Source organism: Drosophila melanogaster, chromosome 3R (genome assembly GCF_000001215.4).
Source record: "Drosophila melanogaster chromosome 3R".
Classification (NCBI taxonomy): Eukaryota; Metazoa; Arthropoda; class Insecta; order Diptera; family Drosophilidae; genus Drosophila; species Drosophila melanogaster.
The window spans coordinates 25,022,963-25,045,247 of record NT_033777.3 but is presented as its reverse complement, the minus strand read 5'-3'; the positions used below and the strand labels follow the sequence as shown (position 1 = coordinate 25,045,247).

General features: G+C 44.9%; 8 protein-coding genes across 13 annotated transcripts; 4 read left to right on the top strand and 4 right to left on the bottom strand.

Annotated features, from left to right (window-relative positions):
- The first annotated feature begins 96 nt into the window (after positions 1 to 96).
- On the top strand, positions 97 to 4,821 carry 5PtaseI (Inositol polyphosphate-5-phosphatase type I). 3 transcript variants are annotated; one of them, NM_001370014.1, is made up of 9 exons: positions 97 to 276; positions 492 to 722; positions 959 to 1,138; positions 1,195 to 1,367; positions 1,426 to 1,513; positions 1,570 to 1,725; positions 1,783 to 2,022; positions 2,567 to 2,603; positions 4,373 to 4,821. In NM_001370014.1, exons 1-9 carry the CDS (start codon positions 199 to 201, stop codon positions 4,645 to 4,647), a joined length of 1,458 nt encoding a protein of 485 aa, NP_001356900.1. In that variant the 5' UTR covers positions 97 to 198; the 3' UTR covers positions 4,648 to 4,821. The 3 variants fall into 3 exon arrangements, with proteins under 3 accessions (NP_001356900.1, NP_733069.1, NP_001138108.1); NM_170190.2 differs by lacking the exon at positions 2,567 to 2,603; NM_001144636.2 differs by lacking the exon at positions 4,373 to 4,821 and having other exon boundaries at positions 2,567 to 4,182.
- On the bottom strand, positions 4,805 to 5,874 carry bai (baiser). Its single transcript, NM_143066.3, has 5 exons — positions 5,619 to 5,874; positions 5,427 to 5,547; positions 5,292 to 5,362; positions 5,100 to 5,226; positions 4,805 to 5,036 (listed from the first exon to the last, which is right to left on the bottom strand). The coding sequence occupies exons 1-5, from the start codon at positions 5,796 to 5,798 to the stop codon at positions 4,915 to 4,917; spliced, it is 621 nt and encodes a 206-aa protein (NP_651323.3). The 5' UTR covers positions 5,799 to 5,874; the 3' UTR covers positions 4,805 to 4,914.
- A 124-nt stretch (positions 5,875 to 5,998) lies between these two features.
- On the top strand, positions 5,999 to 11,372 carry Ythdf (YTH N6-methyladenosine RNA binding protein). 4 transcript variants are annotated; one of them, NM_001276014.1, is made up of 10 exons: positions 5,999 to 6,304; positions 6,369 to 6,402; positions 6,574 to 6,595; positions 6,732 to 6,827; positions 6,930 to 7,037; positions 8,531 to 8,625; positions 8,712 to 8,855; positions 8,917 to 9,581; positions 9,648 to 10,560; positions 10,625 to 11,103. In NM_001276014.1, exons 2-10 carry the CDS (start codon positions 6,385 to 6,387, stop codon positions 10,664 to 10,666), a joined length of 2,103 nt encoding a protein of 700 aa, NP_001262943.1. In that variant the 5' UTR covers positions 5,999 to 6,304; positions 6,369 to 6,384; the 3' UTR covers positions 10,667 to 11,103. The 4 variants fall into 4 exon arrangements, with proteins under 4 accessions (NP_001262943.1, NP_651322.1, NP_733067.1 ...); NM_143065.3 differs by having other exon boundaries at positions 6,165 to 6,304; positions 10,625 to 11,372; NM_170188.2 differs by having other exon boundaries at positions 6,165 to 6,304; positions 6,574 to 6,827.
- On the bottom strand, positions 7,266 to 8,304 carry CG31115 (uncharacterized protein). The gene is made up of 2 exons (NM_170189.3): positions 7,425 to 8,304; positions 7,266 to 7,366 (listed from the first exon to the last, which is right to left on the bottom strand). Exons 1-2 carry the CDS (start codon positions 8,259 to 8,261, stop codon positions 7,331 to 7,333), a joined length of 873 nt encoding a protein of 290 aa, NP_733068.2. The 5' UTR covers positions 8,262 to 8,304; the 3' UTR covers positions 7,266 to 7,330.
- A 410-nt stretch (positions 11,373 to 11,782) lies between the features above and the next one.
- Positions 11,783 to 15,819, top strand: Smg6. Its single transcript, NM_143064.2, has 10 exons — positions 11,783 to 12,088; positions 12,151 to 12,521; positions 12,588 to 13,037; positions 13,100 to 13,479; positions 13,555 to 13,697; positions 13,754 to 13,889; positions 13,945 to 14,040; positions 14,095 to 14,892; positions 15,130 to 15,266; positions 15,327 to 15,819. The coding sequence occupies exons 1-10, from the start codon at positions 11,896 to 11,898 to the stop codon at positions 15,467 to 15,469; spliced, it is 2,847 nt and encodes a 948-aa protein (NP_651321.1). The 5' UTR covers positions 11,783 to 11,895; the 3' UTR covers positions 15,470 to 15,819.
- Positions 15,820 to 15,896: 77 nt separating this feature from the next.
- On the bottom strand, positions 15,897 to 20,013 carry Hr96 (Hormone receptor-like in 96). The gene is made up of 6 exons (NM_079769.3): positions 19,038 to 20,013; positions 18,913 to 18,969; positions 18,024 to 18,847; positions 16,791 to 17,000; positions 16,507 to 16,719; positions 15,897 to 16,450 (listed from the first exon to the last, which is right to left on the bottom strand). Exons 1-6 carry the CDS (start codon positions 19,702 to 19,704, stop codon positions 16,250 to 16,252), a joined length of 2,172 nt encoding a protein of 723 aa, NP_524493.1. The 5' UTR covers positions 19,705 to 20,013; the 3' UTR covers positions 15,897 to 16,249.
- A 217-nt stretch (positions 20,014 to 20,230) lies between these two features.
- On the top strand, positions 20,231 to 20,775 carry EMC6 (ER membrane protein complex subunit 6). Its single transcript, NM_143063.2, has 2 exons — positions 20,231 to 20,448; positions 20,505 to 20,775. Exons 1-2 carry the CDS (start codon positions 20,316 to 20,318, stop codon positions 20,711 to 20,713), a joined length of 342 nt encoding a protein of 113 aa, NP_651320.1. The 5' UTR covers positions 20,231 to 20,315; the 3' UTR covers positions 20,714 to 20,775.
- On the bottom strand, positions 20,766 to 21,992 carry beta4GalT7 (beta-4-galactosyltransferase 7). The gene is made up of 3 exons (NM_143062.3): positions 21,782 to 21,992; positions 21,099 to 21,720; positions 20,766 to 21,031 (listed from the first exon to the last, which is right to left on the bottom strand). The coding sequence occupies exons 1-3, from the start codon at positions 21,876 to 21,878 to the stop codon at positions 20,782 to 20,784; spliced, it is 969 nt and encodes a 322-aa protein (NP_651319.2). The 5' UTR covers positions 21,879 to 21,992; the 3' UTR covers positions 20,766 to 20,781.
- Between the last annotated feature and the right edge of the window lie 293 nt (positions 21,993 to 22,285).

Sequence of the window (22,285 nt, the reverse complement as noted above, 5' to 3'; positions counted from 1 at the left end):
AATTAAAAAACTGCAGAGATATGCATAAATATATTTGAAATATAAACGATTACGGTCACTTAAAAGCTAATAATCGAAATGGCCTAGTTTTCGCCAGGCGGTATGGTCACACTGCGCCTTGACTCAATTAGTATTTACAATTGGAACGCTGATAAAAAGTGAATAAAATTGTTGCATCGCAGGCGAAAGTGGGATCAAATGGAGTCAGCACAGGAAGACGCGTCCAGCACGGATGTGTTTCTGGTCACGGCAAACGTTGGCAGCCTATTTGAGGACGTAAGTGGCCGTTGGAACGGATGCGCCATGTCCACAGGGCTAGGAAGTATACATGTTTACGTACGGCCCATACATACACGATGCGTAAATCGCATATTTATGTATGGGCCCAGTGACATACATAGATATGTATATCCGAATCCGAGTTCCCAAACAAATTGGTATTCAGCACATTCAGCGCCCGCCGATAATCGAATTTCCAATCCAATTTGCAGCCGGAGAGGCTTCTGCAGCTATGGCTAAGCGAATTTCTTGCAAAGATCGCCGTCGCACAGCCCCGTTTCCTGGCCCTCCACCTACAGGAGGTGGGCGGCAAGACGTACGAGAAGTCCATGGAGTACGTCCAGGAGTTCATCAGGTGCCTCTGCGATGCTCCCGAAATGGGCGACTTCACCTGCGTACACATCTTCATGGACGAGGACTTCAAATCGGCCGAGCACTTTACGGTGGGTGGGTGAATCGTGTTTCTAGGTCAATCGGCACATAAAAACCCAATTCGGATGAACTGAGGCGTTACGCACTTATTGTTCAATTAAAATTGCGACGAAAGCCTTTTAAAAAATATGAATTAAGTCACTGGGCTTAGTCATGATGAATGAGTCTCTTGAATTCACATATCAACATACAAAAATGTTATATCCGGTTAAAACAAATACCCACATTATTGTATTATTATTTTTAGGCCCTTGGAAGTCTTTACTTTGTGCATAAGGATGTTGCTTCTCTGAAGATCTGGAACTTCCTAACTCACAGCTGGGAAGAAAGTCTTCAAGATGTTAAGGATAAACATATCTATTCCGGAAATATTGAAACTATTGCTACCAAAGAAAAGTCCAAGTTCCCACAGCACTTCTTTCCGGAGGTAGGTTTGATGCAATTCATGAAGTTATGTTCATATTCTTACTATATTCTATTCAGTGTAAATGGTCCCGAAAAGGTTTTATGCGAACCCGATGGGAAATCAATGGCACCGTCATCGATCTAGTCAACATTCACTTATTCCACGATGCATCCAATTTGGCTGCATGCGAAAATTTCCCCTCCGTTTATTGTAAGACGCGCAGAAGAGCCCTAGTTCATACCATTGAAAGGTGACTGTTGCTGCTGCCTAATCTTTTAGCTAATAATAAGTTAATATACACTGAATAGGTTCCATTTGGACGAACAGAATGGCACTGTGCCATTTTTCCTCTTTGGGGATTTTAATTTTAGATGTGACACTGAAGGCGTTGTGAAAGTAAGTTAAACCTTTCAATCATTCTGAGGAGAAAAGTAAGATTCGTTTTATTTTAGGAATTAACTGAAAACTTGACCCCTCATCGCGTTCAAAATGTCAAGAATGAAAACGATAAGATCCATTATCGCAACTCAACTGGAAACAACGTACTTACCGTTGGAAAGAAAGAATTTAGTCATGCCGACCATCAACTCAAGTTCAAAGAAGACTGGGTAAGTAATGACATTCCTAACACAAAACTCAATTAGTAAGTTTCCCCTTATTTGCAGCTAAAGAAATTTGACAGAGAGCTGGAGCCACTTAAAGACGTCCTAGTCGAGTATCCAATTAAGTTCGTTCCCTCATATCCCTTCGAAGAAGACCCAGAAATGCCCACCGACTATATGTCTACGCGCTGTCCGGCCTGGTGCGACCGGATTCTGATGAGTCCCCAAGTCAATGAGATTATCCAGAGCGATGATTGGACATATGGCATGATTGGAGAAGCTGTCTGCATGGGCGACCATAAGGTAAAGTTAATTTGCAGTCCCTTTCAACTTTCCCATTTTAGTAACTACAGGAGCAATCTAAAATGACTTACAAAACCCGATTGCCTTTAGCTCTTGCACCAATTTTGACAAATATTCTTGCTCTTCGCTATTAGAGGCTTCATATACTCCTTTCAAATGTCTTACACAAACAGGCTGTTTCTAATTCTGCTTCCATTCCTAACAACTATGTTTCCCCTTCGGCATGGAGTCGCTTAGTCCACTTGTAGTGCGCTTACTATATCCTTTAATATATACATTTTAACTGAAGAATCTAGAAACTGTGATGAGTCTTAGTTCTTTTTAATATCAGCACTTTACAATTCTAGATGAATCTGCAAGGATATTTAAGAGCTTCGGTTTATCGAAGTAAGTTTGAATAAGGTAATCAATTTCGTAGTATAGATTCTAATCTGAACTTAGGTCAAGCGAAATGGCAGGGAATCATATGTATATAACATTTTCTAAAGGCACTTTCTACTACAATCGGTCTAATAATTATTATCTCTTCTTTTTTGTCATGTAGCCTGTTTACTTAACTGTCCGTCTTAAACCAAACAAAGGTACTTATAGATCTTGTGATTGCAACTACACGAATACTTACGCCAAGCCCAACAATATCTCAACATCACCACTGCCCGCAGTCAAACTGAAATACTGTCCCTACTCAAATAAGCTCTTTGAGGATATAGCGACCAGTTCAAAGTTAATCGTTGACACGGAGGCTCGCAATATGTACAATTCACTTAAAATTAGCCAAGACGCGGAGGCGAGCAGAACAACTTCCTCGAACTTCCCGAATATTAGTATTAACATAATCGATTCCGATAATATCTGCATGTGCCTGTGCGCACACCTTTCTAGCAATAGTCTGCTGCAGTTGGACGGCTGCAACCGAACTGGCGAGGCCATTTGCCCCATGTGTCGGAACATAATCAAGAGGCAGCCAGTGGCACATCGCTATAAGCTGCTGTCCAAGCGCCTGATGATATCGCAGGATATCATAATTAACCGAATTGATTCACAGCATCTGAGTACGGACTCTGAGCGACAGTACGAGGATCCGTACACCCCGGAGAGCACCGAGTCCCATTCGCCCTATCCGGAGGTCACTAGCTCATGCACCTCCACTTCGAGCAGTTCGCGCAGTCCCTTCGAACGCAGACTAGCGACGGACAGGCTGGCGACAGAGAGCAAAGCTGGCGATTCGGATATATCGCCCTGTCCCGAGGTGCGAGATCTGGTAGCGGAGAAGCCCGCCAGAGGCACTGTGACTCCTGGTCAACTGAAATCACGGCTAGAGACTTTGAAGCGCTTATCCATCAAAGACGAAGCCCAGGATGAGGGCGAGGACGCGGTTGATGAGGCGGGAGCGGGTGGTGATGTTGAACATGTTGGCGCTGTTTGCCCCCCAAACGCTGCTCCAATGCGTCCAAAACGCCGCTCTAAAGTTATTCCTATGTGTTGTACTATCAACTAATTCCAGTTTTTTTGTTATTTTGATTTATATTCTGTTGTTAAGAGAAGTATTTTAAAGCTGGCGATTCAAAATACCGCTTGTTAAAACGCTACGCATTATTTTATACTTATTTTATATTAATTTATGTAGTAAGAAAGATTCAACGATTTCTTTGCATCTGCATGCACTAAATCCATTTACCAAAACATTTTATGGCTATGTCTGAGTCCTAGCTTCAATTTTTTTTTACTTATCTTAAGTAATGAAATCTCCATATTCTGCATCTTTGAAACTCATTTTTATACATTAATTACTATATTGTACCAATTCGAAAGGTAAAAGTTATATTAGTTTTACAATGACCTGCGCCGGAAGCTTCGAACGACAAGGTGCACGAGATATCTTTGAATTTACATTGTGTAAATATATATAATTGTAGTAGACCCAATGGAATCGTGTGTAAATATGTCGAGCGATTGTAGTTATAATCTTAAACTCATGTGCATTTAAAAGCCATACCGAAATCTCTTATATCCATCTTATGTACCCTGTTCCTTTTCGCAGTGAAAGCGATTCAGCCTAAGCTTGTATTAAACTATTTCTTTGAATCTGTGTTTTAAGTATGTACATTGTTTATTATGTGTTCGTCTTCTTTAAGAAAATAAATTACTTTTTTATACCTCACTTGTCTTCTTTTCTTTTTCTTTTCATTTATATTTTTTTACGTTAACGTGCGATTCTTTTTCAGTTTTCTATCACTAATCAAAGTTGCCAGCGGACCGAAAAAAAATGTTTGTGGATCAAGAGTCCAGCTCGCAGCATCGTTTATGAGATCTCTTCAAGTCCTATAATCTTATATTTATGCTTTTCTAGGTCCTGCGGATCCCACAGCTATATCGAAGCTACCGGAGAGCTTGGCGAACCTGGTGAACCAGGCGCTGAACGACGAAAGCCTGTGGATGGAGCAGTCCGTGGTGGACGATTCGAGTGCATCGAACAGCTCCGCGGCCAAGTCGCGCTATATCTTGATGAAGAAGGGAACCACAAGTCCGTGCAAGGAAGACACCGACGAGGCAGGCGCTTTGGCCGCCAAAAGCGACGGACTGGATACAGAGAGTGCAATGTTGCTGAAGGAAACAACCGTCTAAGGGAATCGCAATTTTTAACTTATGCCAGCTGAGCCAATAACTTGTACCGTGTGGTTTTGTGTTATGTACCTGTTATGTTAAACGCGTCCAATACGAGCTATTTATTTGTCACACCGCCAAGAAATGTGGAGAGCAGTCGCAGTAATAAAATATACATACGTGGTAGTTGCATTTATTTCAGAAAAACGTTCAAAAGATGAAAGGATGAAATCTAAACCAGGCATTTAAACACAGTTCCACGCACGCATTAAGACTACGGCTAGACGACTATTCGATGAGTTTTTTGGCTTTGAAGTACCTGCGGAGGTACAGAACTTGCCACGTCGCCAAGCCGAGCAGGCAGCACATGCTGAAGATGCTGAAGAACAGCACGCGGCTGTTGGTTTTCTCTGTAGGCAGAATGCGAACAATAATTAGACGTGATTCTAGGGAATTTTTGGTATTTCACATACCATTGGTATCGCGCATTTCCTCCTCCCGCTTGCGCATGAGAACGAAATCACGCACAATGGAGTCGGAGAGATCCTCCAAACGCTTAAGATCAACTTCAAGGGGCTTCAGTTTGGATGCTTCGCCAATCTGCATATGATTAAAGGATTGCAAGTCAAGTGTAAAACATGCAAAAAGGACATAAGTGTACTTACGCCTTCGTAGCTCTTGGTCTCCACTCCCTTTTTGGTCAAGAGCGATACTTCCTGTATAACGCCGCGTTGATCTGCACAGAAATCGAAACGTTTATATATATACGCTATGGGAGTTTATTGCAAACTATAACTTACGTGCAGGAACTTTGGATATAAAGCAGATTTCGTACGTATCGTACACCTCGGACATGAAGCTGAACTTGCCCTTAGTGATGTGCTCCTTCTGCGACAGGATGTGTCCCTTGGTGTCGCGTGCCTGTTGGACGCAAATTGAGTTCGTTAAGTGCGTGGAGTAAGTTAAGTACGTGTACCGAGCGGAAAACTCACAATGTAGTCGATGATCTGGCCGGGTACGTCGGAAACTTCGAACTCGCCCATAACCAGTTGGTTCGCCTGGATGTCTTCCTTGAGGCACTTCTGGGTGTTCGGCGACAGCTTGAACATCACCGCATGGCTGCTCCAGGCACAGGCCATCAGTAGGCACACAATAAAAGCCGCCCTCGCCATAGCTAACAATTTAAATCTAACAAAATCTACGGCTGACAAAGATGAGGTGGCTATTTTATAGAGCTGGCACAAGACCGATGTTTTGGCGATGATATCGATGTGTCTAGAATTTTGGCAGCACTGGTTTGGCGCAATCGGTACTAAATACTAAATATAACCGCAACTTAACTATGTCTCTCAAAAATTTAAACTCTTATTTATTTTAGTAAAATACAATCTTAATTCAAATTCCAATCACCTCAATGCTTAATATGACACTAGCTTGCATTTTAATCACACAGCCGTTAAATTAGTGTTGATAATATCGCTTTGTCTGCGCAACGCCGTTCGCGTGAAAAGTGACGGCTTCGGAAGCGTTAAGAATCCCGTCAGTGTATTGGTTAATGTGCGTGTGGTGTCAGTGTATGTGGTTCTTTAAGTAAAAAAAATATATCGGAGTTTATAAAAACTTTTAAGCAACAAACTCTGCCTGCCTTGTGTTTTTATATCATTTATTTTAAAAAGGGGTAATATAGCTACGGCCAGTCAACCGAATCGGCGCCGCCATACTAAGCCATTTCCTATTTGCAGGCAAAAAGTGCAGCAAATGTCAGGCGTGGATCAGGTAATTGTATTTTGCATACACACATATGTACATATGCTCGATTCGATTTATGTCGGGATTTCGCAGGAAGATTTTCCATTGTTAAGCAGCGATTAATGTTCGGATATACAGTGGCTGACAAGCCAATACGATACGATAAGTGTATTAACCTGCGTTGCGTTTCCGTTTCAGATGAAAATACCAGGAAACACAGGTATATAACCTACCACCACAGACAGAGCGTTTTCCCATAGACAGGAACTACTCGACGGCCGAGTTTTCGATCGTATTTCTTGCTTAATGTGCGGTTTTAATGCGATTTTCTCTGTTTACCATGCCCCACAATGCAGCTAAATCGGTCGAGGAGCGCAACATACCATGGAGTCAGCAAGTCGATGAGGCCTCGTACGAAAATCTATCCTCTCCCACTCACGATGAAGTCTCTGGTGAGTTCTTCGACTATAAGAAATATATGGGTTTCCAAAAGCCATCTAACCCATGTCTATTCCTAACCCTCCACCCCGCACCTACCGCCTACACCCACCCAGGCAATGACAACTCCATGCAATTCCAATATCCGCCGTTCAACTTCAAGGAGAATTGCAACACTCCATGGAACAATATGAACAAGGGCCGAAAGGCGAACGCCAACCATGGTATGTATAGCAGTTTTTGTTTTTTTTTTCCACCCAGCACTTGACTTGCACTCGGCGCGTAATCGTTCTCACTAACTGGTTTTTCGACTCTGCGAATATGCATAAGTCGGTGCACCGGGAAGTCGGGATTAGTCCGATTAGCTTCCGATTGGATTCACTTGGCTCATTGCAGCTTATGATCGCTTAGAGATCAAGATAAGTAGCTTTGCGCCAACGCATAGAACAATTCAAAACGGACGCTAATATTATTTATTTGCATAATTTTAAAACAATACCTTTCACAAGACCGACCATCATTTACTATTAGCAAAGTTGCTGCACACCAGAATCTAAGAAAAATTGATTTTAGAATCAATTTTATGTAAGTTACATTGCAATCAACATTACCTTTGCCTTTAGAATATCCTCGGCCCAATCCTCGGCAGCCATATTCCGAATAGCCGTTATCAGGACCTTCTGGAGGTTTTCGGATTGCTTCTTAAAGATGTAGATGATTTCGTGAGTGGTTGCGTTCGGCTGCTTGGCGCACCAGCACTCCATGTTGGTGACCAGACCCAGCGAGGCGTACGGAATGCCCGCCTCCTTGGCCAAAATGGCCTCGGGACACAGGGTCATGCTCAGCAGATCGGCGCCCCACTTGCGGAACATATTGTTTTCGGCAACGGTGGAGTAACGCGGTCCTTCCAGTGTGAGCACCGTGCCGCTGGATCCCGTGGGGAATCCCAGCTCTTCGGCGGCACTCAGAAGGTGCTGCCTGGTGCGTTCGCAAAAGGTCGGATTCATGGGCACGTGACAGACGCCCAATGGACTACCCACGGCACCGTCGTAAAAGGTCTGAGCACGTCTGGATGTATAATCTATCACATCATTTGGCACCACCAAGTGTCCCGGCTGGAAGGTGTCCCTCAGCGAACTGAACGTGTTGGTCACCAGGATGTGGGTGCAGCCCATCTTGCGCATGGCCCACACATTCGCCCTATAGTTAATGTTGCTGGGCATGATGTCGTGGTTGCGTCCATTTCGTGATAGCAGGCACACATTGACGCCTTCTATCTGGCCATCGATGATCACATCGGATGGTTTTCCAAACGGCGTGCATACTGCATACTCCATGCGCTCTGCCAAGTAGATGGGCTTGTCCAAATTGGCCTCTCCAATTATGCCAATTTTGATGGGGATGGTGTCCTTCTCAAGTTCGCTCTGCACTTCTAAATCCGCCTCCATTGCAAAAGTAAATTTGGATAATTTTCGTAAAATCTGTTTGCCAGAAAGTAAAACAAAAACGAAATGTTATTCAAGTTGCTGTGCCTCCTTAAATTTGTTTAAATGCATTTTCACCCACAGATAATGCAAGTTTCTTTGGATCTTTTAAGAAATCATGAACTTTAAAGCGTGAAGGTGTGGCGTATGTAAATAATTAATGTAATATTTGTCTAAGCAATCAAACTTTCTTGAAAATTGTTCTAACATGTAGTCTTTCACGATATTTGTAGATTCATATAGAAGACATGGTCATAGTATTCCCAATAACACACGACGCGACGAGCACCAAGTAAATCCTTGGAATTCCAGGAAGCCAGCAGCACAGGTACATATTATTATTTATCTATATTGAAACCATATTCGGAAAGAATTTATCCCTAAACTAATGTTTATTTCCGTAAAACCCCTAAGTCGTTTCGAAATGAAAACGATCAGCCGTCTACAAAACTGGACAACAGAACAAGCGATGAAGCACAAAATCAAGAAGTTGTCGCCGCTCCCAAGAAGACAACCTGGGCCTCGATTGCCTCCCAGCCAGCCAAACTAACATCGAGAGTGAGTATCTGACTCATTGGGCCAGCGGGCAAACCCACTTATATCCTGTCTACGTTCACAGGCAGCGTCCACCACTTCCAACAGCAAGAAGAAGGGTCCTGGCATGCCACCACCACCCATGGTTCCGGGAAAGCACAATTTAGATGTTAACGTATGGGATTTGCCGAATAACAAACCACCTCCTGTACCATCTCCACCCTCGCCGATCGATTTGGGCTATTCCGACTTGAGTTCTGACTTCTCCATATCGAGCAACACGGCACCGCCATTGGGCGCACGAGCCGAGAAAGTGCACAAGGATACGGAGAACTTCCTGAAATACGAGCACAAGGGCTTGGGAAATAACAATAACTTCAGCAGAGCCAAGGTTTCGCCCACGGGACCTGTTCGCAGGAATCTAGGGCCCCAGCAGCCTGTCCACCATGCCGCCCCACGTCCAGCGACCAATGCCGGTCCATTTGGGCCACCGAACGCCAGACGACACGACGGCGGGCCGCATCCAAGCCGGAACTCGGAGCGCTCGGGCAACTATTCCAGTTTCCGCGGCAGCGAGTTTGAGAGTGCTTCGAAGTTCGAATACCGCGACGAGAACCAATCACGACCGGTGGAAGCCACATCTGCAACCGAAGAGCTGCCTGTCGATTCCCAACTCGTGTTGGACGAATTAAAAGACAAAAACAATTACAACCCAAAAGTGTTGGACTTGAAAAAAGCCGGATCGGCCAGGTAAATTTGCTATATTTGATTTTAATGGCGGTATTCGTATACTGATGCTTACTTTTATCCTCTCAGATTCTTTGTCATCAAATCGTACTCCGAAGATGACATCCATCGCAGTATAAAGTATGAGATTTGGTGCTCAACCGATCACGGCAATAAGAGATTGGACGATGCCTTCAAGGAGCGACACGAAGAGGGCGGCAACATAATGCTGTTCTTCTCGGTGAATGGATCTGGCCATTTCTGCGGCATGGCACAAATGATGACGCCGGTCGACTACAACTCAACGTCGAGCGTCTGGTCGCAGGACAAGTGGAGGGGCAAGTTCAAGGTGAAATGGATATATGTCAAAGATGTGCCTAACGGAACGCTGCGTCACATTCGACTGGAGAACAATGAGAATAAGTCGGTGACGAACTCAAGGGACACCCAGGAAGTGCCCAACGACAAAGGCATCGAGGTGCTGCAGATTTTGCACTCGTACAACCATTCAACGTCCATATTCGATGACTTCTTCCACTATGAAAAGAAGCAGGAGGAAGAGGTGTCCTCGAAGCGTCCGCCAATGCATGGGCCCGATGGCAACAACCACGCGCCTGCCCCACTCGCCCGCAGCTTCAATCGCCAGGCGGACGACAAGGACAGGGATCGCGACGGACGCGGCGGCATGTCACAAAAGCACTTCAATTCTGGAGGAGGAGCTGGTTTCCGTAATCCAGGTCATAGGGGTGGCGCCGGCAGTGGCGGATCACACAACAATTACAGCGAGTATCGTCGAGGCTTCGACATTCATAAATCAAGCAGCGACTATCAGTTCAAGGACCGCGATGGCCCGGACTTTGACAGAGAAAATGACTTTGGGTCCCACTACGGGTCCAATAACCGAAAAAATGAATACAAACACAATAATACGAACAAGGCCAGGTTAAAAACCCGAGATCGTGACTTTAGTACTGAACAAATTAAAATCGGCGTGCGCTTTAAGGTGGGTTCATTTGCATCTAAAGATTTAACAATTAACTAATTATTGGAATCGAATTTGATTGCAGGACACGGACAAGGATAAAATGCGAAGCAATGAATATTCATAAATTTACTGAGCTGCTGCGGTAGAATTCTTTTTTAAATGATATTGAATGGACTCCCACAATCCGTTGAATTGCTTAGAGACGTTAAATTATAATTTTTAGATTTTTTAACCATTGCGTGTACAAGATAAAATCCCGATTCATGGCGAGCATATATAACGAACATGTGGGATCTAGGATTAACGATTAAAGTATGATAACATTTTTACGTAATTATTTATTACAATATTTATATAAATCTATTGACGCTCACATTGAACAGTTCATAAAAAAATTAATGATCGATTTTGCCGATATATATACAACATTTATAAACACCAAGGAGTCTGCTTCAGCCATTCCTTGTAGTTGCACTGTAACAATTTATACAACTTATTTGAATCTAAAGTGTACACGACTTATGTATGTATAATATAATTAAAGTAACCAATCCATCAATTACTCATTGACTAATCTACCAACATCTCTCGACACATAAATGCGCTATTTGTAAGAGATTGATCAAAAACTTACCTTTCCAACCAGCTTAAAATAGTATTTTCTAAATAATACTTACACGTAAAGCAATATGGGCCGCATATTATTACTTTCACAGCGCTATCCAATAATTATACGTTAGTGGAAGACTGAAACAGTATAATAAACGAAGTCATGTACGTAACAAAATTAAACCCAACAAAACATGCAAACATAAAGCGAACTCATACTCAAACTGCAACGACTTTTCTGATTCGATGAGCTATTTTTTTTAGTTTGAAATTAAATTTAAATAGAAGGCTAAATGAGAGGCAGAAACAATGGATCTTGGTTTTGTGATCTGTGGCGAATGAAATGGGTAAGTAATGTTCTGAGGTCAAAATGAAAATTAAGAATTCTCCATGCTTAAATGTACCTTTAGAATTCCATTTCATACTGGCAAATTGGTTATTTTGTCGCTAAAATAGAAGTGCAGATAGTTTATCTCTATATATTTTCAAAAATCAAGCATTCCGGTCAAAAGAAATCAATTCTAAAGCAAACGTTGAAAATCATTTGGCATTCAAATCTGGCGCCTAAAAAATGCGTATGTCAGCAGTCCAAACAGCATTGTTAGCGGTCTGGTCACACTCATCCGCCTTGGCCACCGGTCACACTGCTGATCTAAAGATTTTTCGAGGCGTAATTTACACTCTACACATTTGACAAACTTCCAAGAAAGGAATAAATGCAACAGCAAAAGCATCGTTTAAAATATGAGTCGAAAGGGAACACGAGAACAAAATGATATATCGCTGATAATTGGGACGCTGCCGAAACGCCTGCAGAACAAAATCGCGGCCAGCTGCAGCCACGCAGCAGCAGCGGCAACAACAACAAAGGCGTTGGAGACGGAAAACGCTGAGAATGCGGAGCCCGTGGCTACGACAGCAAATGCTTCAAGGCCAGGTGAGTGTTTGCATGACGCATCACAATAGGTTCGTCAATAACATCTCTTAATTTCGCCACAGTCGAAATCCTGAGCAATGCTAGCACAGGAGGAGGCAAACCCGATGCCCAGTCAAAGCAACCCGTTTTGGATACCAGCGGGAAAATGGCGTGGGAGGGCGGGATTCCAGGCATCCTGCGCGTGACCACCTCGGTGGCGGGCGATGTTAACAGGAACGGACAGGGTCAGGGCAAGAACAAGAGCGGTAACAGTGCTCGGCGCAGGGGTCGCAAGGACAAGGAGCACGCTACGCAGTCGCCAGTGACGCGCACGCGCTTGACCACCGAGCATCCGGATTGGTTTGAGCCGCTGTTGGGTCTGCCCCATGCCAAGAATATAGTCCATCTGTACGATCAGCTCATGGTCCTCAATCAGAGGAATCTCATACTGATAGTAAGTATATATAGCTGGGCAACAAAAGCCACCCTCACTAAACAAACATCATGTAATCTCGCCCAGAACTGGAAGAACTTCTGCTACATTCACGACCAGCTGCAGGACGCTTTCAAGCAACTTCTTTTGGAGCAACTTAAGTTCGTGTGCGAGCACAAGGTTGATGTCTTCTTTTGGAAACTACTCTTCTACAATGTGCGGAATTACTTGAAGCGCCAGCAAACGGACCAGGCGCACACACATACGCTCCTTTTGATTGAACAGGCCATTAAGTTTTACCGCATGCTCTACGACAAGCTGATGGCCAAGTGCGTGGCATCGTCGCGCTGTGACAGCGCACTTAAAGTGGTGGCCCAGAGGCTGCTCATCTGTTTGGGCGATCTGACGCGCTACCGGGTTAACCATGTCAAGGCCACAGATTACATGGAGGCGGCCAGGTACTATCAGAGGGCGCAGGAACTGGTACCTGGCAACGGGGCACCTTTCAACCAGCTGGCGGTCATTTCCATTTATCACGTAAGAAAAAAAGCTACACAGAATTCTTTATTGTGGTTATAATCTTTATATTTCCCCTTTAGCACAAGCGCTTCGATGCAGTTTATTACTATGTCCGCAGCTTGTTGACTTCGAACTCTATCCAATCTGCCAAGGAAAGCCTGCTGGATTTGTTCGACGAGATTCGGCGTAAGTACGAGGAGACCGAGATGAAGCAATCTCCCATGCACTATGCAGCTGGATCGAAGAATCAAAAGTCGAAGCAGATGCGCAAGGAGGTATGGATCTATCCGGATGGGATCAGACGCCTACATCGCACCGATGACAAGGGCAACAAGGCGAAGGGCAACAAGGCCACTATGGCAGAGGTCAATCGTTACGAGGAGATGCCGCCGGAGGAGATTCTTCCTCGCATTGTTTCCCTTTATCTGTACTTATTAGGCAAACTCTACACCGGCACAGAGTGAGTATATTCAACTTTGATTTTAATGTGAAAGTTGAAAACCGATAGGTTACTTAACTTTCGAATTGATTACAGTGTGGACTCGTTATACCCGTTGCTAAGGAAACTGCAAATCCAAATAGGCGTCGCTTTAAGGCACGAAAACCTGTTGTCACGCTCCAAACTGCTGAAAATAGTAGCACTCAACTTGTTCGTCGTCGAGCACAACAAACCCAAAAGTATGAATGATAACGGCTAATCGTGGTAAAACTTAATGCTTTCTATTATTGTATAGCGTCACGCCGCGAGATGCGTTATCACAGCTTCAATTTTGCCAACTCATTCTTTGGACTCATGATGAAGAAAACGAACCAGCTGCTGGCTGGTTTTGTAGAGGATTCTACAAATGTCCAGTGTCTCCCAGAAGAAGAGTAAGCTAAAATTCGCCTTGTTTATTTATTATTGCTAATTAATCTTTTATTTCAGCTTTGCGACTGTGAACACATACCTACAGTTCGTGAATGTTTATGTACGTTGGTTGAGCATCAGTTTGGACGTGTGGGAACCCGTCAGATCGGAAGAGTATGTATAAATTGAATGCCTTTTATTAGTTTTTCATTAACTCCAATATTGCAGACACTCTTTCATCGATTGCTGGGCTGAGCTAACAATCCTTTTTGAGTACATTGAATGCTTAATGGGGAAGCACAAACTTGAGAAAAACGAAATACTGTTGGATGAGGATGTGGCCCTTAGAGGTTTCACTCCGTTGGGTCGTGAAACGCTGAGCATGGACTATCTCAAAAGAGGATCCGAACGTCTTCAGTTTTTCGAACGTGTTCGTAGGATTGGTCAGTTCCAGGAATACTACGTCCAGCATCAAGAGGCTCTCCAGCAGCCGTTGGAATCAAGCTTCACTGTCGAGCACCTAAACGCAGCGATGAAGAACGCATTGGAAAACTATGATGCTGAAAGTTGTGGTCTTGCGGCGAACGTTTCAAAGATTCAATGTAAAGCCGTTGAGGAATTGTTGTGTCGTTCAACTGATTCCGATGTTTCCGAGCTGTGCAAGCTGAAGAAAGAGCTTGAGGCCAAGGCTAGGGTTAAGCAGATATGCACCAGCAAGTTGGAGGACATTCTCAAGTTCGTGGACACGAAAATATACATCGAGGTGCGACCGCGCTATCTTCTACCGGATACCAACTGCTTTATCGACTGCCTTGAAGACTTTGAAAAACTGTCCACGGAGTTTAAACGCTACACACTTATTATACCACTGACAGTGGTTAAGGAACTGGATGGCCTCTCCAAGGGCGTTAAGTTGGACTCGTACCGCAGTTCGAAGCAGACGCAGCGCATCCACCACTTTGACGAGGTGTCGTCGCGGGCCAAAAAGTCGTTAGAGTTCATCAAGTCGGCCAAAGGCAATGTGAAGTAAGCTATTGTTAATTATATTCCGCGCGTCAGCTCATAGTTCCTTTATTACTGATATCTGATAAAGGGTTTACTAGCGATTAGCTATTTATAATTCTGTCTAATTCATTGGTTGCTATTGAGATAGATAAAAGTTTCCTGATAATGTATTGAAATTTTACTTTTAAATCAGTAGTAATAGTTGTTCAGGAAAGCTTTTCCTGCTGATCAATAATACCTTATTGATTTCTTTTCTAGATGTGCTACCACAAAGGGCTCGTTTGTCAATGCATCGGTGTTTGCCCTAGTTGAGGAGGAATATTTGTCCAATGACGACAAGATTCTGGCAACGGCAATGGCTGTCTCGAAAACGGCAAAAACCGAACAATGCACAGGTGAGCTGCTTCCGTTAAATGTCCTTCCTGATAGCATTTCTAACTAAAACTCTTTTGCAGATGGCAAGTGTTTCATTCAAACGGAATTGGTGCTCATTACAACCGATCGTAATCTGCGTGTGAAGGCTCTTTCTCGCAATTTGGCCGTCAGCGCGTTGGATGAGTTTCTGCAATGGGCCAAGGATTGCCGCGAATCAACCTGAAAGCCGATTTGCGCGGCGAGTGGACCGGATAACAATTGGAATGGACTTGCACGACGCACATTGGTGGTGCGGAGCGAGCTCGAGCTATTATATTACCTACATTATACATAAATGACTATGTAAGACGGGGTCGGCAGATGCGGACACATACGCTGGCTGCGGATACGTACACGACGTGGATTTCTGAGGACTGGTCGCGGGTACACATGCGCGGTTGCTGTGGTGTTTCCCCGGGTTGATGCTTTAACGAAGCACATCTCTCGTTGGTTTCCAAACATCTTATTTGTTTTTTCCTACTTCGAATTTTTATTTTGTGACTTTCGGAATTAAATTATTTTGGATTGTTGTTCAAAATCACTCGTTTGCGTAATTTGTCCTGGAGGGTTCGAAATTCATTCGAGTAGAAAAGAATACGAGACATTTTATTACCACTGGTTCTCAAAGTCAGTTTATTTTTTTTGTCTTTTTTCCTTTTTGCACAGAACCCACGCTTCCAAGTTAGTTATTGCATTATCGTCTAGTTTATTTGAAACTAGGTAAACGGTGTACATTACATATAGATTGTGTTGCTTTGCACTTGGTATCCTAAATATGCTCTCTTTGATGTAGAAATATAAAATCTATGCAGTATATGCAAATCTAACAATCACATTCGATTAAAATCTAACATTACAAGCGACAAGATAAAACAGACATCAACAACAACAACAACTACAGCTTGTTGACCATTCATCATTGGGCATCAACATAGGCATTAAATGCCCGACACGCATCGGTTGTCTAGTGATTTTTCAAATCGAATATTTCACGCAGCAAGGGCTCCACCTGGGATGGGTTAACATTCAAATAGACATTAATTATGAACTTGTTCAGACGCTCCACATCTGAAATCTTTTGGATTAGCTTGATAAACGCGTTTCTCGCCTCACAGCCAGAATAAACACTCTCCAGATATCTTCGCAGAAGATAATAGTAGGAATTCTATCGAATGAAAGAAAGTTAGTAATACTGCAGTATGGTATCAAGTGCTTACTCACCTGTTCCAATCTAATCACGTCTTTGTGTATCACTCGCGATCGAGCCGAGGTAAAAAGGACAATGGCACACATGATCAGGATTATGTTCTCGTCCATGCGCCACTTCTCGTCAAACGTTGTGATGAACTTTTGGTGCTCCTCGTAGATATTGCCTTCGGCAAACTTGAGCAGGTCAGTGCGTATGTTGCCCATGTTCTCTTTGGTATGGGGTACCTGTAGGAGCACATTGTATCATATCATATCAGTCTAATAGAATATTTAGTTATTTAATTAAGGCTACGTACCTTCCAGGCGGCGCGATCGTCGTCGTAAATCATTACGGAGCGCATTATCATCATTTCTGTGCAGCCACCTTTGAGTAGGGCCACCTGGTCCTCCTGGCACATGTCACGGAATGCTGTAATCTTCTTGGCCATTTTGATAAGCCGCTTGATGGCCACCGCCGTCAGATTGATCAGCTGCAATAGCTTTGGGTTGTGGCGAGTGTCGTCGGGCTGTGGTTCACAAAACAAACAAAATGGAAAAGAACGAACAGGTGGCCATTATTATCGCCATAATCGTAAAGGCTTCTCCCTGGAAGGTGACTCAATCGAATGGCGGAGCACTGCTTATCATAGCGCCCAACACCTGGCTGCTCCATATATTTCGTCAAAATTGTATCGTTTTTCCCAATTAACAATACTGAAATGTGCTAATTGCGATGAGGCAAAATCGGTAAACAGTCTAAGCGACAATAAACGCCCAAATCGACGGCTGGCTGGAGACTCATGAGCGCCTGCTGGTACTCTTGATAATGGTTGATAGTGTCACAATTGGCACGCCCAGAGGCTGATAAAGCCGCTGTCTGCTCCTTCTTGGCAGACCAGACGTTCTGATTGCATGAAAGCTAGGGTGGCTCGATTAATGGGACAACAATTCGTGGAAGTGATGAATCATTATTGGATAATTCCAAATCATTTCTCCAGGGGAACTAGAGGTCGATCAAAGGTGTGGACACATCTTAAAAAATAAAGATAAAGCTAAAGATATAAATGAGTGCCCGATTTGTTCCGAAAATAGCCATATTTGTTTAAATACTCATCAAGAAGTATATAGAATGGAAGTTTGTCACGTTTAGGGTCTTAATTAAAGGCCAATTTTCGTAATCAAATATCTTAACTAGACCCAGTCGCATGACTTCAAATTCTTTAACCCTCTGGGGGAAAATAGCTTATCTGGTTCGATCAATTTTCTTTTACTCGACCAAAGCTCTTGGGAAATCAAAAACTTTGAGCCACCCCATTAAAAAGTGTGTTTACATTTGGTAGGCGAGCATTGCTGGGAACCCAGAAACTGGCTGACGAAGATACGGCCCGTGGGCCAACATCGAGAGACGCACTGAATCACCGAATGGCTAAAAAGTGCCAGGTGCCGTGTGTACATATATCGCAGCTCGCACACTCTGATTAGATAAGCCGTGGTGTTGGAGCTATAAATGTAGAAAGACCTATAGGCTAATACCGTGGACTGTTGGTTACCTTAATGCGATCATCGCCCATCATCAGGGCGCTGAGGTCCTCGTCCACGGGATCATAAAGAGCCTCGCTGGCCAGTCGCAGCTCCCGCAGCTTCATTTGCTCCGCCTCGTTTAGCTCGCGATCCAACTGCTGGGTGGATGGGGCGCAGATGGGTTGCTGCAGGTGCGGCTGGCTATTGTTTGCAGCCGAATTGCATCCACCGTACGTAGACTGAGTGCCGTAGGACATCTCCTCCTTTACGCGCGATGCCGCTTGTTGTATGCTATTGAAGGCCTGGTACTCAATGCGGATCACCTCGGATAGCACCGATTCGATTGAGTTAATGCTAAAATCACTGTCCAGACTGGGCTCGTCGTTGTAGTTGGTCTGCATGAAGGTCTTCAGATCGAAGTCCGGCGAGTTGGCTATGTAAGGCAAGGGGTGGCTACTCGATGTACTGGGCTGCTCCCCGACACCGGGCGAGTGGTACTGCAGATCCACGGCAGCATCATGTGGCGAAATTGGCGGACTGTTGCCCAGCATGCTTTGAATGACAGTATCAGCTCGCTCCGCTGGCGCTGCAGGCTTCACCGCCGGCTCCTTGTCCAGCAATGGCTTGCGGTCTGCTGTCTGCTGGGCTGCGTTCGCTCCTCCGCCGCTTAGGATTCGGTTAAGAATGCGCAGCGCCTCCGCTGGGGTATTCATGAACTTGTTCATTATATCGATGGCGTCCTCTGGCGAGTGCATCAAGTTCTGCATGAACTCCACCACGTCCGCGGGCGAATCAACTATCTTTGAGATAATTTCAACGCCGTCCGTGGGTGAGCTCATGAATTTGGTGAATACTGCGTATTTAAATTAACAAGGAATGTGAAATTAAGTTTAAAACCACAAATTTTAAAACTCTAACCTGTCAGCGCGTTAAAGGGCGAGTTCATAAACTTTGAAATGATCTTGAGTGCGTCGCCTGTAAAGATTCAAGTCGTTCATAGGTGAGCGGATAAGGCTAAACGATGAAATCTTGTCTGCACCCACCTGGATAGTCGATCAAATGCGACACCAGCCTTAAGGCGTCCTTTTGTGAGCTGATTACCTTCTCCATCACCGATATAGCCTCTTTCTGCGTGCGCATCAACCGGTTGATGGCCTGCGAGGCTCGATCCGGGTCGGATACGATCTGGTCGACTATCTTCTCGGCCGTCATCTGAAGCGGATTGACCTGTGTGCCCGGCGAACTGGCCTGTCTGCCGGAGCACCCATTGGCCCCGCTGTCCGCCGAGCCGCAGCTCTGCGAGTCCTGTGACCCCGAGTAGTGGTCAAGGTTGCTGCTGCTGCTATCCGCCGGCGCTTTGTGATCCCTTTCCTCGCCGCCATCGGCGTCGCACGCATCCGTGCCGTTCTCCATGAGGCGTCGCTTGGCCCGGTTGGTCTCGATCTTGCGCCGCTTGATCAGCTTGTCCTCCTCGGACATAATGTTTTCACTCTTCATCCCGATATCCAGGCACTTGCGCAGGCGGCATTTCTGGCAGAAGCGTCGAGTGACCACAGTGATGTCGCAGTTTTGGTTGAAGGGGCAGGTGAACTGCTTCTTGGCCAGCGCGTTCCGTCGGAAGAACGCCTTGCAGCTCTCGCAGGTGACCGCATTGAAGTTGTAGCCCAGAGCCTTGTCCCCGCACACCGCGCAGTTCTTCGGCGGCGACATTTCGACGGTGGCAGCTTTCAATTAGGGCCCTCTGATTGATTTTTTAATTGCCCCTCTCCTGGTGGTGCGGTGGAGCAGCTGCTGTCGGTGGAGGAGGCGCTGGGGGGGGTGGCTGGTTTTAATGGAGGTGGTCGTGTGTGGTGAGGCAGGAACTCTGCGTATCAGAACAACTGTCCGCGCGACAGCATAGCAGTTAGTACCCACGTCAAACGCACGAATTGCACGCAGATTCGGCAGCTCGCGTTATCACCACATATTTTAATGAATTACTGTCCGTCCGAGTGCTCCAGGCCAATCCCAATAACAACAATCTACGTGCCCGGGCGAATGGCAAACGCAATTGTGAGCCATCGAAGCACAGAGCGGTGAGAATAAATATACACTTCAGCAAATATATTTGATATTGTATTAAACTTCATTATTTAACATTAAACAGCTCGTCAAGTTTATCTCGGAAAATTTACAAAAACTATTTATCCTGCAAAAACCGCTAGTGAATTTTTACAGTGCATAGTTATCGGCACCAATCGATAACACAATCGGCACACAATCGAAGTTCACAGCCTAGGAATATTTTTGCTAGAAATTAAAGTAGAATTTAATTAAATAAAATGAATCGAGTGAAGACCACGCAGTCCAAGACTGGCGAAATAATCGCCTACAGCGAGGGCGCCATCCGGAACAACATATCCGCCGTGGAATACTGTCGCACATCGATGGCTGCCATCTCGGGCTGCGCTGCGGGTAATTGGCTCCAATTGATGGTGAACCAACTTAGTTAATGTCCCACCAATTCGCAGGTATTTTGGGCCTGAGTGGTACGCTGGGATTCCTTTTCTACTTCCTGTCCGTGTTCGTGCTCTGGATTCTGGTGCTCGTGAAATCGGGCACCCAGTGGCGCAAGTTTTTCATTAACCGCAGAAATCTGCTGACCAATCAGTTCATGGGCGGCCTTTGCACCTACGTGCTCTTCTGGACATTCCTCTATGGCATGGTGCACGTGTATTAGCGCATTTATACAATACAACACACTATAATAGCGAAATAAACATAGGATCTTTGGTTTAACACAACCCATCAGGTTTGTACCGCCGATGCAGCCGCTGCCGTTCCGGAGCAGTCGCACCAAGGCGTTTTATTAACATCACAATCGAGCAAAATGTTGAGGATGGTCACCGGCACCTGGTCAATGAGCATCTCATGCACCTTAAGTATTTTGTACTTCACGTTGTCCAGGCCCGTCTTGTGGTCCCGCTTGCGGGTCATCTCCTTCTGGTTGAAGCACTTCTGGGTGTCCCGCTTACGATGATAGCGGTTGTGAATATGGCTGAGGTTGAATGACAATAATTATTAGTAGTCACGTCTAGTTGCGAAATCCGGAGCACTGGTCTCACCTGAATGTATCATTAGTGCCAGTCTTAATGTTCTGCGGCCGCGTCACCTGCAGTCCTGCATCCCGGATGCGCACGAAGAACTCGTCGTCCTCTAATCCCCAGCCCCAGTACTGGTTCGACATGCCGTTCATCTGCTTAAAGTGCTCGCGTCGCACCAGTAATATTCCTCCAACGAAGTTATCATAGTGGTATTTGGGATGTAGCTTCGGTCCGGCGATGTGCAGTGGTCCCAAGCTGCTGGGATACTCATAGAGCAGATTGTCATTCAAGGGCAGCAAGTCTACGTCGTGCATGGCAATGTAATCGTACACATCGCTGGCAAACTGGAAACCCACGTTGATGAGAGAGGCGCGATTGAAGCGGAACCTGTCCACCTGGTTCAGCACAAAGATGTGGTGCGCCACGCCCTGCCGCTTCAAAAAGGCGGTCATGTGGGGGACGAACTGGAGGAGTTCCTCAAATCGGTCTCGAAACGGCACCAGCAGTGCCATCTTGTGTACGGACGCACCGTGGTCATGTGGCTGTGGCTGCTTCTCATCGGCTGGCTCTTTCTTAATCACGGATACACCTTCTCCGCCACCGGCAAGCTTGGCCAGCGGATTGGACAGCGGGCACACGCAGTCTATTAAAAGAGCGGTTCCGGATCAGTATTTATAGCAAGCGTTCATGTTTCGCAGACGCACCTGATCCCAATGGCATGAGACTGAGCACCGCAATCCCGCCCAGGCAAAAGGACAGGCCGCAGACGAAGACCCAGTTTATGGTGGATATATTCACCATTTGGAGCCGCTTTTATACAGAAGTCCAGTGGTTTGAACGAAGTCGGGCCATAGGCGGAAAATATTATAAACTTTTTAGCTGCCGGTTGGAAGTGTGCCCGCTGATGAACCGTTTAAAAATACCATAACGTAGAAATATATTCGATTGCTCGATTGGAAAACATCGAAATTCCCGCTTTAAAAGGTGAGCTATAACGATTTTTTAAAATTTCAACTTAACTAACGAGCAATCTATTACTTTAATATAGAGCCTAACCTTTATTTTATCAAACCATTGGTTCTGTGAAGAAAGCCATTGAAAACCCTGTCTCTTTCTAAGAACATTTCACATTTGTGTATGCAGTGTATAAAGGATATCCAAAATGACCACTTTAATTACAAAACACTCTCCAGATATACATTTCAATA

Excerpts from the sequence above, each read along its gene's own strand:
- Smg6 (NM_143064.2), top strand. The coding sequence starts at position 11,896 with ATGAGTCGAAAGGGAACACGAGAACAAAATGATATATCGCTGATAATT. Across the intron at positions 13,480-13,554 it reads AAACTCTACACCGGCACAGA|TGTGGACTCGTTATACCCGT; the intron begins GTGAGTATATTC and ends AATTGATTACAG. Across the intron at positions 13,698-13,753 it reads CGAGCACAACAAACCCAAAA|CGTCACGCCGCGAGATGCGT; the intron begins GTATGAATGATA and ends ATTATTGTATAG.
- EMC6 (NM_143063.2), top strand. The coding sequence starts at position 20,316 with ATGAATCGAGTGAAGACCACGCAGTCCAAGACTGGCGAAATAATCGCC. Across the intron at positions 20,449-20,504 it reads CATCTCGGGCTGCGCTGCGG|GTATTTTGGGCCTGAGTGGT; the intron begins GTAATTGGCTCC and ends ACCAATTCGCAG.
- Hr96 (NM_079769.3), bottom strand. The coding sequence starts at position 19,704 with ATGTCGCCGCCGAAGAACTGCGCGGTGTGCGGGGACAAGGCTCTGGGC. Across the intron at positions 17,001-18,023 it reads TGGGCGATGATCGCATTAAG|CCCGACGACACTCGCCACAA; the intron begins GTAACCAACAGT and ends TGTGAACCACAG. Across the intron at positions 16,720-16,790 it reads ACGATCGCGCCGCCTGGAAG|GTACCCCATACCAAAGAGAA; the intron begins GTACGTAGCCTT and ends GTGCTCCTACAG.
- bai (NM_143066.3), bottom strand. The coding sequence starts at position 5,798 with ATGGCGAGGGCGGCTTTTATTGTGTGCCTACTGATGGCCTGTGCCTGG. Across the intron at positions 5,548-5,618 it reads GCCAGATCATCGACTACATT|GCACGCGACACCAAGGGACA; the intron begins GTGAGTTTTCCG and ends TGCGTCCAACAG. Across the intron at positions 5,227-5,291 it reads AGACCAAGAGCTACGAAGGC|ATTGGCGAAGCATCCAAACT; the intron begins GTAAGTACACTT and ends AATCATATGCAG.
- beta4GalT7 (NM_143062.3), bottom strand. The coding sequence starts at position 21,878 with ATGGTGAATATATCCACCATAAACTGGGTCTTCGTCTGCGGCCTGTCC. Across the intron at positions 21,721-21,781 it reads TCTCATGCCATTGGGATCAG|ACTGCGTGTGCCCGCTGTCC; the intron begins GTGCGTCTGCGA and ends CTCTTTTAATAG. Across the intron at positions 21,032-21,098 it reads GGCACTAATGATACATTCAG|CCATATTCACAACCGCTATC; the intron begins GTGAGACCAGTG and ends ATTCAACCTCAG.
- CG31115 (NM_170189.3), bottom strand. The coding sequence starts at position 8,261 with ATGGAGGCGGATTTAGAAGTGCAGAGCGAACTTGAGAAGGACACCATC. Across the intron at positions 7,367-7,424 it reads AGGATATTCTAAAGGCAAAG|ATTCTGGTGTGCAGCAACTT; the intron begins GTAATGTTGATT and ends AATTTTTCTTAG.
- Ythdf (NM_143065.3), top strand. Across the intron at positions 8,856-8,916 it reads CAGCCAAACTAACATCGAGA|GCAGCGTCCACCACTTCCAA; the intron begins GTGAGTATCTGA and ends CTACGTTCACAG. Across the intron at positions 10,561-10,624 it reads AAATCGGCGTGCGCTTTAAG|GACACGGACAAGGATAAAAT; the intron begins GTGGGTTCATTT and ends ATTTGATTGCAG.
- 5PtaseI (NM_001144636.2), top strand. The coding sequence starts at position 199 with ATGGAGTCAGCACAGGAAGACGCGTCCAGCACGGATGTGTTTCTGGTC. Across the intron at positions 277-491 it reads TTGGCAGCCTATTTGAGGAC|CCGGAGAGGCTTCTGCAGCT; the intron begins GTAAGTGGCCGT and ends TCCAATTTGCAG. Across the intron at positions 723-958 it reads AATCGGCCGAGCACTTTACG|GCCCTTGGAAGTCTTTACTT; the intron begins GTGGGTGGGTGA and ends TATTATTTTTAG.